Below are 13,049 nucleotides of genomic sequence, written 5' to 3'. Positions count from 1 at the left end.
AAAACCCACAAGCTACTGAGGCTTCTAACACCCTCAGGGCTTCTATTAAGGGGGAAAAAAAAAAAAAAAAATCTATCACTCCAGTGCACACTGTTACTAAGGAACAAATCCCTTTCTGTTGGAACTGCAGCATTCTTTGTTACAGATGAGAAAGCTGAACCTTTCACTGGAAATGAAGTAATGTCTGATGGCATGAGTATGCTGTGAAACTTCTCAGACTGCATCCCGAGTTTCACTTAGTTCAGAATTCCCAGTTATCCTTTAAGACATCCTTTCTCTTTTATATTCCCTATGGGTATCAGCAAGAATAGTAGAATTACAGTTGCCCAAGAACAGTTTTGACATAGTCCATGTAGACCAGCTTCCTCTGCACTTCAGATTTAGCTAACAGTTAATCACACTTATTTTCCTGAACATATTTCACCTTTCATTTTGATTGAGAGTTGTCTTGCAACGTGCCTGAAGCTATGAGCAAAACAGCTGAATTCTCAAGGAAGGAGAACTCTCTTTCTCAGTCTGTTGGGTATAACATCATTCAGTCGTCCCCAGCAACAAGAATTACATTGCTTGGTGAGTTTCACCACAAAAACAAACAAACTTAAAGGCAGAAAACACTTCCTCCTCCCAACTCACTGCCTCAATACATTCAAATATCTCCCGTTAATTCATTCTCCACATTTATCAGATCGGAAAGGCCTGTGCTCTTGTGCAATTCAAGAGGCAAAAAAGCAACTACATAGATATTCCTGGATTTTTTTTTGACAAAGGGTATTACAAAATACTCCAAGAGTTCTGAACCCCAGAGATATATCCTCATCTGTTTAAAATGGTATATTTCGACTAATTTTTAATGACTAGACAAGACACAGTGTGTGCACAAACGTTGTGTTTTGTTCCTAGGCTTGCCAGCCACAAAGGGGAGTACTGTGCACTAACTGGATTTCAATGTGGTAGATCGAACGTGCATCTGTGGTACAACTGTGTTCTGCTTTCCAGAAAAACACAGGATGATAACTTGAGGCGTGCACAAAATGCATTATTTGTGTACTCCTTTAAAGACTCCTTCACTCTTTGATTTCCACCCACCCTCCATTGTTTACTATTTCTGCTGAATCATGGACTTTCTATTCCCTCTTTAAGTAGTTTTCATTCTTAGAACTCCAAAAAGCATTAGATCCATTAACAAGAATGTTTCATTCATCAGAGAAAAAAAAAGTATTTAATAACCCTGTTAAAGTATGAAGAATAACATCTGAATTTTGGCCATAAAAGTTGCAAGACTCTGTGGGCAAACATTTTGGTAATTTCCATGGTCATGAGTTATCTTTATTGCCTCTGAATTATCTGAATTCAATATTCATATATTTATGTAGTTTTCAAAGTGTTTGGTTTTTTTTTTCAAATCTTCTGTACTTACTAACATCTCGATCTTCCTCTTAGGTATGACTTATCCTTTTTTTTAAATTCTATTTATAAAAATAGACAAAATACTGAATTTATTAGTCTCTTTGGACACACTACTTTCCTGACCTAATTTAGAAGTAAAAAATAATAAAACAAATTACCTTAGAAGACTGGCTGAGAGGATCTACTCTACTTCTAAGCATAAGGTCAAGAGTTTAAATTGGACAAACATAAAGGATTAAAGACAATTTCTATAAATTTTATTATTCATCAAACAAAATATTATTTGACTGCTCTTGGTGCAGATTATTTGCACATTACTTTCTTTTCCATATCTGCACCAGAAGTGAAATGTGACTTACAATACATTATTGCCATCGACTTTAAAGCTTTCATTTGAAAAAAACCTTTGAATTAATTTTATTTTTCAAAGCAAAATAGGAAAATATTACCTGCAGCTTGGCATTCTGAGTTTGCAGAGTTGTATTTTGTTCCTGTAGAGAAACAGTCTGTCTCTGAAGTGCAAGAATCTGAGCCTGCAGATTGCTATTCTGTGTCTCCAGTTGCTTTAATTGTGTCTTCAGTGCTTGCTTCTCTGCCTGCAGTGTAGCGTTCTTTCAACATTAAAAAAAAAGGTAAAATTTGAGTTCACAGCTGTTTACTGAACTTCAAGAAAAAAGCCTGTTTCTCCAAAACAAAGCAGCATGATTTCACGGAAATACACGGGGTGGAACAAAACCATCCATCACCTCATATAACAAAGTAACACGCAGTGACATTATCACTAGAGGTTAAGACTGAAGAAATGGGTAACCACCTTTGTACCTAGAAACAGGAGAGAAATCTCCATGACTCATGTAAGTGAGGATCATATAAGAAGGATTTAAGAGATTTCTCTGGATTCGAAAGGGCAAATTCACGTTTCCACACTTCCTTTTAAATGCTGGCCAAGTGCTTTACAGCATCTGTAAGTGCACATTCCAGCTGCTTCATAAACTATATTTAATCCACAATCTGCGTGGTATGCAGATAAATCACATATTTTCTTAACAATATCCTCATTAGTATTACTGGAACAGCTCACAATAAATAATTAAAATCAGAGTAATATTAAAACCATATCTTACATTCCTTTCTACTTCGATTAATCTATCTTTAACTTTCAATAGTTCTCTAGTGGTTTCCTGATTTTCTTTCTCCCATTTATTGACAGACTGATTGTCTTCTCCACTTCTTGGAGGAGAATTCTGAACCATCCTTTCCTCTTCTTGTCTTTGCTTGAGAGCTTCATAATTCTTTTTCACCTGAAATTATTTAGGATAACTTACATTAGGTTTAGAATTCTTCATTTTCTTCATCCTAATTTATTACATGATCATTCCACTTTATAAAGAACAGAAAGTGCTATATATATACATGTTACTGTATTTGTAAATCTGCTTTTTGCATATGTTTGGGGAGATGGTGTACAAATAATTTATAGATACTGATAGCTTAAACACAATGCGCTTGGGCTCATCGTCATACTCGTCTAACAGAAAGAGATCTCTTTTCTATTTTATTTCAGTGCCTTCAACTGTATCCCTCAACTTTTAGTATAAAGTACAACCACCAAGGAGATTGTATTTCTTTTTTTAATCAGTCCACTGAGGCTGTTCAAGGTAGAACAGAAAATGTAACTTACTAAGAAATCACTATTTTTGGCATCTCAAATCAAATCAACTTGAGATTTTTTAGCCACCTGACATATTCAGTAATCAATGAATAAACTCATCAACAATTTTTCATGTTATTTCAACACTGGGCCTGTCTTACTGCAGTCTTAAAAAGCAGTAATGTCTTTGTCCCACTTTACATTATCCCAACAATGACCAACCACCTTTTGCTGTCTTACACAAACTGTCACATGTAGAAATAATGATAGCTGGTACAGGAGTAATTTAATCTTACAGAAAAAATATTGTTCTTCTTACTGTTTTAAGTTCCTGACGGAGTTGTTGGTTTAAATTTGTTGATTCTTCTAAACGAGCCTCCAAAGCAGCAATTTTTTCTTCTTTTATTTCGAGAGATTTCTTAAGTGTGGATTCTAATTTTGACTCTAGAAGCTTGTACCTACTGATCAATGACATCACACACAAAAAAGTCAGTATTTCAAAAAATTATTTGAGGTATTTAAATTCTGAAAAGTCCTGAAACAGTAGCCTCATAGCTAAACTCAGAAATGCTTGAATGCTGACTCTATTCAATAGCATGAAGACACTTCAGTATTGATAGCAAGTCCTATGTCCAAACCAAACAGAAGACGGTAGTCAAAACCATTTTTGAATCCTTCTTTCTTTAAAAACACATGAGACATACAAAAAGCCAGTTCAGCCAAACCAGTAGGGTGCTGGCTTTATTTGGATCATGAGTGTGTGCGTGATGACAGCACTCTTCCTTCTGGCTCCGCTCCAGCGAATCCAGCGGGGACCTGAACTAAATTAGAATGTGAAGTATTTGGAGAGCAAGATTTTCATCAATTTCCATTTCCTGCCAGCTCACAAAGAGGAGGCACTAGGGAAGGCGACGGGACACAGTACTTTGCAGGTGCATACTCATTTGATGTATGAATGTGCAAATTGCTCACTCAGCCCAGCTGCTGATATTTTAAGACTGTTACCACTTGTAATGTGTAAAGCTTCCATTTATTACCGCATTTACAAGAAGAGAAGTGGTCAGATTTAGAATATATGGGTTTAGAACAGTATCTCCTTTTAAGAAAATACTGAAAACCACACTCATTAATCACTTTTAAGCAGTTCAGCTACTGTACATGTGCTCAGAATCTGGAAAGCATCCCACTTCTCCCCACAGTTGGACAAAATAAACCAAACCACTAATATCCCCCTTTTTAATCTTGACCAATAAAGAATCCATCAGTTTAGTGAACGGAATAGATTGCAGGAGACTCCTGAATGAACAGCAGCATTAGATCTAGTCAGGAACTGGAGCAGAAGACCAATGGGAAGAGAATTAATAAGTAGAAAGCTGTCCAGTAGCATCATGTAGTAGGATGAGAATCCTCGATTTTAAGGTATGACAAGTAATTCTCAGGGACTTAAGAAACAGTAGGCAGTCTCTGACTAGAATAGACAGCATTTCATCTTCTTGAGCTGAAGCATATATTCAGCTACAAATAAGAATTTCTGTTACTGAAGAGTTATATAATTATACAGAAAACAAAGATGGAAAAAGACTAATAGCAGAGACCCAATATCCAGTTTCCTTTCGAACATCTAATAATAAAAGATGGTACAAAATTTCTAGTATTGTTGAGATTTGGGTATTTCAGATTCAGGGTCAAAATCCATAAATCTGTTTGTCTGAAGACAACAGTCATTTGAAAAGCAAGATAAAATGGAAACAACTTCAAGAACATTCAACAAAAAAACAAACAGCTCTCTCTCCAATCAGGGAGAGAAAAACTGTGCATTTTTAATTTCCATCATTAAAATGACAGAGACAGACCAGAAGTGATTTTGGCCACAATAAGCCCAGCTTTCTACAGGCTTGATGAAATTAATTTGCAATGCCTCACCTACGTAATATCGTTAAGAAAAGCAATCCAGGTGCCTTTGGGATGAATGAAAAAGCTGAGAATAACAGAAAGGCAGGATAGTGGCAGAGCAAAATTTCAAACCGACCAATGTTTCCACTTCGAAAACAAATATTGCCTGTTGAAAATCCTCCAGCTCTACATGAAGTTTGAGAAGAAACTCAAAACAGTAGTAAAGCCCAAATTCCTTCACATCTAAACCTATTTGGCCACAAGCCCGAGCTCAGAGGTAGGCTTCAGATAATGTTCTGGGTAAGCATCAAGATATGATGCTTTACTGCATACCTCCCCACAGATCAGCCTGCATAGGAACATTATACCCAGTCTGATATCCAAGCATCTTGCACCATCAAATATTCCACCTGCTTTTGTGCTGCTTTCACATGGTCAGTGCTGGAGAATCGAGCTTGCCGTGAGCACCTTTCTAGACAGGCATGATCTCCTGCTGCAAGGCAAGCTGCAAAGAATTAAGCATGAGCTGTTCTTACGACAGTGCAGGTGAGCAGCACCAAATTACAAGAGATGTAATGCCAGCAGGAAACGTTTGCCAGGCACAGGTCAACCAGTATGCAACACTTGAGCCTGCTCCCTGGGCTGTGCTCTTAATAGATAATGTATACATAGCAAAAAATGTGCACTGGCTCCCTGAAAAAGGAATACTCGTTAGAAGAGAACTATGGGGACGTGGGGGAATGAAAAGAAATTTACTTATTCGTGTAATTGCCACACACAGCTAACCTGGAAGCAAAGGAAGAAATGAAACAGGTCATGATAGGTGCCAGAGGTATGTTTAAAGTTCATTTACAGATTACAACCTAATGAAAGCTGGATAAAACTTCCCATTCCACAGAGACGTGTAACTCCAAATTCTCTTCTAAATTATAATTTATAGATCCAATATAACATCATTCTGTAAACTGCAAAGGAAACATTAGTGCTATATGGCCCAAAGTCGTAATTCATAACAACGTCACAAACCAACCAACCTATGCGAAGAGAACCCACATCCTCTGATCTTTAGAAGCACGAGCACTTGTAAAGGACAAGTGCCATTGTCTGCAAAGTAGAAGCAGACTCACAAATCTTTTCATGTAGTATAATCTGCAAAAGCACCTTTACAGAAAAATATTCTCTCCCTCTGTGAGGGTGCTCTCTCCAACCACTTGGAGCCTAGAACGCAGTTTAGAAAAGTGTTGTTCAACCTGGTCTTCATCTAAGCAGTTTAAGCTTCAACTCAGCTCCAGGACTGGTTCTTCTTTACTTAAAGGGGGCCTACAGGAAAGCTGGAGAGGGACTTTTTACAAGGGTGTGTAGAGACAGGACAAGAGGGAATGGATTTAAATTCAAAGAGGGGAGATTTAGATTGGATACAAGGAAGAAATTCTTCCCTCTGAGGGTGGTGAGGCACTGGCACAGGTTGCCCAGAGAAGTTGTAGATGCCCCATCCCTGGAAGTGTTCCAGGCCAGGTTGGATGGGGCTTTGGGCAACCTGTTGTAGTGGAGGATTTCCCTGCCCATGGCAGGGGGGCTGGAACTGGATGATCTTTTCAGGTCCCTTCCAAGCCCTAACCATTCTATGATTCCATGATTTTCACCTAAGGATGAACCGAATGCAAACTACACACTGTATGCTACACAGTAATGCTTAAATTGGGAGAAATCACACTACTCAAAGTTCTGAGGACTTTTCTTGTGAGCTGAGAAAAGGCAGACAACAGACCCTGGCAGAAAACAAGAGGTGGTAACAGACTCTCCCTACAGGATTCTGGCACCACCCCAGTAACAGAGCAAGAAAGAGAAACTGAAGGGAAAAAAAAAAGTTTGTTTTTTCTCTTGATACAGGAGGCCTCAAATCAATCCACATGTTCATGACAACCAGGTGTAACAATAGATCACAACAGTGGCTTTTTTTTTTTTAAGCACACAGCTGAATAGCACCATGAAATAAAGATTGGCTGGAAGCCCATAGTAGCCTGTTTGTCTCCTGTCACAAATTTTCCCTAAATCCCTGCAGGGTAAAACAGAACACAACATACAGCAGAGGAAACAGATGTCAGGACAGCAGCTGCTTTACAACGGCAGGTGTGGCAGAGCGATGGAGCCAGTACAAAGTTTTGGAGACACTCAAGTACTGGATACTTCCCTGCCAGTGGGAATGAAAAGAGTTTCCTTTTGGTAGGAAGAATTAGAAGGAAATAGTTCTAAGGAAAGACTGAGGTAGTTTAAGGTAACCACTATGTGATAAAAGCGTAAAGAACATTTCTGTCAGTCAAGCAGACAAAAAGGAAAAAAAAAACCACTTTGGGCCTATTATCTTTTACTGCTACTATTCCTGCTGCTAACCAGAACTAGAATTTTAATTAGACATTAACTGTATCTGTGACATACTGCAAGAAATTTCTTAGCAACAAAAAGTGACAACTCCCTTTCACAGACAGCTGAACGTAAAAGCACGACGACTACCTTATCCATTTCAAACAACAGCAAGTTTAATTTTGGACCTACTAGTGTGCCTTAAAAATTTAAGAGCATGCACAAAACCAGTCTGTAAAACCATTTTATCTTTATGAACAAAAAAGACCCTCATGCCTCCGCTGTTCCAGGCAGGCCGTGGCATTCTCACCTGTCATCACTGCTCTGCTCATCGTGCAAGAGACGCTCCTTGTTTAAGCCTATCTTTTCAAGCTCGTGGGCGAGTTTTTCTAGATCATTGTTCATTTGTTGAGTCTTCAATTTTTCATTCACCAAGTCCTTCCACAGAAAATATTACAGTCAGTATTATCATTAAATAAAATAACGTAGTCTGAATTCTAGAAGTGCTGAGGCAAGAGTCTTCTACCCCTACAGGACCTGCATGTTACCTCTCCTCTCCCTCCAATTTACCTTTCAGCCACACCAGCCATTATATTGTAACTATAGTTACAGCAGTAATAATAGTAATAATGACCTCACTGTATTGTTTACTCCCTTCCTTTCCATAGAACTTCCCTTTCAAATTTGGTCTTGAACCTTTCAGTGAAAGGGAAACGTTTCAGCCAGAACAAATACTAACATGAAGAATCTGAACAAGGCTCCATGAGTCTGTAAAAACTTTAGAGTTTAGTGTGATATGGTTATATTATCCCATTTGATTATTATGATTATATAAATTTTTATTATCTAACTCTTTCCCTACTGTAACCACTAGAGATGCTAATAGTATACAGATTAAATCATACAAAATACAAGTTTTTTTTCAGAAATACAGATATAAAGTCACTATATTATGAACAGATTATGACAGGAATGGTAACTAATTTCTGTTTACCTCTCGTAAAGTGACAAGGGTTTTCTTATCAATGGTAGCTCTTTTCACAAGTTCTTTATTTTCCTTTTCTAGTTCTTTCAGGCGCACACATGACTCTTTATATACAACTATTTCTTTAAATAGAGATTTATTTTCCTTTTCCAGATTACTAATTTTTACATTATTTTCTTCTAAAGTACTGTCTTTAATTTCTGCTTGCTGTCGAAGCCTTTTATTTTCTTTTTCTAGCTGTTTCTTGTCTTTTTCCAGTTGAGAAGTCTCTAGTTCTAACAGCTTATTCTCCTTTTCCAATTGCTCTAGGCGCTTACTAGAGATTTTCAACTCTTCTAAGTTCTTTTGGAGAGTCTGATTTTCAGACTCTAAATCTTGTAATTCACTTTCTAATTGCTGAATCTTCTTATTGCTGTTTTCAAGGGCCTTCTGTAGCCTTTGGTTTTCTGTGTCCAGGCCTTGGTAGCTGACTTCCAAGCGTTCAGTTTTCTTAAACGAGGCTTTCATGAGCTCAAGGCTTTTTTTAAGTTGCTCCTTTTCACTCTCCAGTTCCTTATTTTCTAATTGTAATTGTGCCACTTTAATGCTTGTACACTTCAAGGATTCAATGGTTCTTCTTAATTCCAAATTTTCTTCATCGAGTTGTGAATTCTCCTTTTCTAAGGATTCTAATTGAAAAGTGAGATTTTTCAGGCTATCCAAAGTTTTTTTTAGTTTTCTGTTTTCCACTTCCAAGTCTGAGTTTTCTTGTTCTAAGGCCTCGATCTTCTCACAAGTAATTTTTAAGTTAGTAATTTTTTTCTGTAATAATTCGTTTTCCTTCTCTAGATGGTGCACCTCATTCTCCAGTTCTTCTGCTCTCTCCACTTTCTCTTTATAGTGTTCCAGCTCTTTCCTGATTTGTTTTTTTTCAAATTCAATCTTATTTAACTTACTGCTGGTCTCTTTAATAGACTCATGAAGGATTTTATTTTCTTTTTCAATTTCTTTCATTCTTGCTTCAGCGCTGATTTGTGAGCGTTGTCTTAGAGAAGCTACAGTTTGATTCAAATGTTCATTTTCCTGTTCCAACAGCTTAATCTAATTTTGGGACAAAAATTGTAAACTCTGGTGAACAACATGCCAACAAGTAATTATTTCCATATATAAACTGAAAGCTACTAAGGTAATAAGATTACATTATACTTCCCTTTTGTTTGAAGTTGTATTTTTTTTTAAATTCTCTTACTCTACTAGTATTTATTTGCAGCATTACAAACACTGTGTATGTACACAGGTGGAAGTTTGACAATAAAATAAGTCAAAGTCAATCTTCAAATATTTTCCTCTTGGATATTAGTAGATAACATAAAACTAACAAAGCACAAATCAAAACGAAGTTCTATCTGTTTCTTAGCTCCATTTCATTTTCATTTGTGTTTACCTCAATTTTTCTTAAATTGTAGATTTAAAAAAAAAGATTATTTTTCTTAAATTGTAATTTCCAGAGGTATGTGTCCACAAAGAACAAAATGGCAGGGAAGTTCTAAACCAAACTTGAGATGGAAAGAGGTGTGGGAGCCACAAAAGCATCTTTATTTCCCTTGGAAAAAATAGAGGTGATCTGCTGCATCTGAGGGCATCCCGATCACAGTCAATAGTATTTTGGGAAGAAACATATTTAAGTTATATTTATTTTTGAGTTAAAAAACTCTGAGGACACGCTGCTCCAAAGCAGTTTCCAGAGAAAGCAAATCATATTAGAACTGAATTATTTTCTTAGGTAACATATTCCCACATCTATCTCAAGGATTAAGGCAGAATTTACATCCTTATTTTTAGTATTTCTTGCTTTTTTCCAGTTACTCCAAATAATTTGAAATTATTTGGGTATGTAACAACAGAGAGTAAAATCCAGAAAACTGTTTAACACAATATTTAAGAATATACTAAAAACATATCATAAGGGATGTTTCAACAATAAACTGTTTTGGAGAAAAGCGAAAGTGCTAATTGCAATGAAAAATAGACTGAGAAAATTACAGACTGTTCTCTCATATTTAAGTGTGAATGTAACTATTAATTATAGATCTACAGCTCCATTCTCAGCAATGACAAACTGTTCTGAAATGATTAACAAGAAACTAACGGGTGTCTAAATCCACAACTTTGCAACACTTCTTTACATAACCTGGTATGTTGCTGAACATGCAGAATTACTTTCCATGAATTCTGCTTCTACAATCCAAACTTAAAAAATCATGATCAATGCCTCCATAATTTTTGATGAAATCAAATGACCTTATACAGTCCCCTCCAGTAAGTTTCGGCACAGGATTTGTAAAAGACATCAAAGATGCTGCTAACCCATCACAGCTCTGAACTGTGTTATGTTTAAGAAGATATAGTCCCACTGAACTGTCAGTTCTACTCCAACATCTTTAAAACAACATACATATCCTTGATGGTATCCAGAAGGTTTTAGTCCTTTTTTTCCCTAGAGTACACTTCTAATCAATTTTTGGAACAACAAACACTTCTAAACAAGACAAGCAGGTATACGTTTTCTTCAAAATTATCCCCACTGTTCTCTTTAAATAAAAGTAAAGCTTCAATGCTAAGCTTTCGGTTTTGTTTTCATTTTCTATGTCTGAAATTTCTTTTTCTGATTAAAATGGTTCTTTAAAAATTGTCATTTTTTTGAATTACAGTATGCTGTATTCCAAAATAGTGTACTGTTAAATTAAACTAAAAAAACCCCAAAACAAAACACCTTGGTCTTGACAACCTCATCAAGAAGTATCAGTGGAATTTATAAAAAAACTCCAGTTCTCATTCTGAAGGACTCGATTACGAAAGTTGGGATTTCCAGAAGTTTCTGTAACTCTTGTTTCCTACTGGCTGCCTTCCACAGGTCCCCTGAATTGCTCTGCAAAGACCTTAGAAGGTATCAGCACCCATTAGATACAGTAGATACATTCAGCACCCTCCCAAATACAGCTCATACCTTTTACACAGACCCAGACGTCAGTTTCTGGCCGCCAAAAATAAATTCTGCTAACCACTTACCAGCCACAGCTAGCAAACATTCTAGTACAGGGGAACTTTATGAAGACAGATACGATGGTTCCTACCCCAGACTAACAAGACTGAGCAACACAGAAGGAACAGAGCAGCAGCCCAGCTCTACTACACTGCTCCGCCAGGTCCCTGCGAGGGAACAGGCTGCTGTAATTCTCATCAACACTCCGACATTACACCAAACACTGATCAGCTGCCTGGAACCTGTTTTCCTCCATGGAGAGGTGTCTGGCTTACCTCCAAAGTTCCCGATTTTCTATTTTGGCTGAGTTACACCCTCTAAGCAACTATAGCAAACGCCCAGCCCACCAAAGCCACAGAAGCATTACAAAACACTAAAAAGTTCTAAAACTAACAGTGAAGCCTCCGCTAAAAATGAGTCATGTCTCTCACTGGCTGCAGGTCTTAGACATATTTTGCTGCAGACACGTCCTTCTGGCAAATCCTCTACATTTACAATCCCTTTACGCCTGTAAAAAAGCACAAAAGGAGAACAACAGTACACACAACGCAGCATTAAGACTTTTGATTCTGCTACTCACTTGTCGCTCTGAGTTTTCTCGAAGTGCTTCAAGTGTCTTTTCAAGCTGTGCTTTTTCTTTCATCAAATCTTTACTCAAGTTTTGATTGTTCTGAAGACTTTGTTTCTCTTGGCTAAGTTCATTCTCTAGTTCTTCAAGCTAGGGAAAAAGAAAACAATTTTTTTAAAATGTACTTAAAAATGGCAATAGTATTACTCTTAGCTCGGATGAAGGTATCCTTATAGAAATAAATAAAGAAGATTAAAGGAAAGAATAAAACTGAATTTTCTATTATTTATCTGAAAAAATTAATCTCTTCTAGGAATAAATTTAATTCTGCTAGAATTTTCTCCCTGTCTCAGGATATTATATCCATAAAGCACCTCTGCATAAATAAAAGGTCAGATTTTATTAGGCTCTGGGTATTTCCCAAGCATCTTTTTTTAAAATTCCATTTTGATCAGATTTATACTGCTTCTCCACTCTCTTTCAGCTTACAAGGGCTGAATGTTGTTTGACCTTACTGAACTAGTTCAAGAGAGACTTCTGATGATTCCTCGGGGTTTTTTTTGTCAAATGCATCCAACTCTCTTAATGTCGCCACACACAAAACTATTTACGAGTGAAAATAACCAAGTGTGATTTTCCTGTCACATCTAAGTTACAACTAGTTACTCAGAAGCAACACAGTGTATTTTTAAAAAAACACCTGCTGGAAGGTTTATATGCCATGTGAACTCCACCACCCATGTTCCCCAGCCCTACAGGATTCCAGACACAACTTGGACCCCAGGCAGGGGGAATACTTTTAGAACCAAATTATCTGAGTTATACACTAAATTGCTGCTAAATAATATTGAGGGGGAAAAAAAAACACACAAAAAGGGAGTAGAAAGGAATTTGTTCCTCCATGAAGAAATTTGTTTATCAGAAATAAGCAAAAAGCCTGGCATCAATTAGGCCAGAATCAGAATTAAATCCTTCTCTTAGGATGAGAATATTAATGTTAGACCAGTCTTCTGCTTCCCTCTCCCTCTTCCTCTCAAATTCAGATTTTCCTGGTCCCTTGCTTAGCAGACCAGTGCACATTTTACAGTGATATTGGTACTCTCGTTGGTTTTAGCAAAGGAGGAGTAACTGGCTCAATCACCCCAGCAGGGATGCAGTCTGC

General features: G+C 37.0%; 1 protein-coding gene across 6 annotated transcripts in view; it reads right to left on the bottom strand.

The window, feature by feature from the left end:
* The window catches only part of CCDC88A (coiled-coil and HOOK domain protein 88A), a 74,352-nt gene that overhangs the window by 20,167 nt on the left and 41,136 nt on the right, over window positions 1-13,049 (bottom strand). For 5 of the 6 annotated variants that reach the window (XM_086631905.1, XM_086631906.1, XM_086631903.1 and 2 more), the window contains 6 exons: window positions 11,900-12,037; window positions 8,307-9,377; window positions 7,623-7,750; window positions 3,378-3,519; window positions 2,532-2,708; window positions 1,857-2,018 (listed from right to left, as the gene is read on the bottom strand). In XM_086631905.1, the coding sequence (XP_086488031.1) occupies window positions 1,857-2,018; window positions 2,532-2,708; window positions 3,378-3,519; window positions 7,623-7,750; window positions 8,307-9,377; window positions 11,900-12,037 (1,818 nt within the window). The remainder of the gene's footprint in view (window positions 1-1,856; window positions 2,019-2,531; window positions 2,709-3,377; window positions 3,520-7,622; window positions 7,751-8,306; window positions 9,378-11,899; window positions 12,038-13,049) is intronic. The other variant, XM_009987142.2, reaches the window with a different exon arrangement.

This window comes from Tauraco erythrolophus, chromosome 2 (assembly GCF_009769465.1).
Source record: "Tauraco erythrolophus isolate bTauEry1 chromosome 2, bTauEry1.pri, whole genome shotgun sequence".
Classification (NCBI taxonomy): Eukaryota; Metazoa; Chordata; class Aves; order Musophagiformes; family Musophagidae; genus Tauraco; species Tauraco erythrolophus.
The sequence above is the reverse complement of the archived record's forward strand: the minus strand, read 5'-3'. Positions and strand labels throughout refer to the sequence as shown.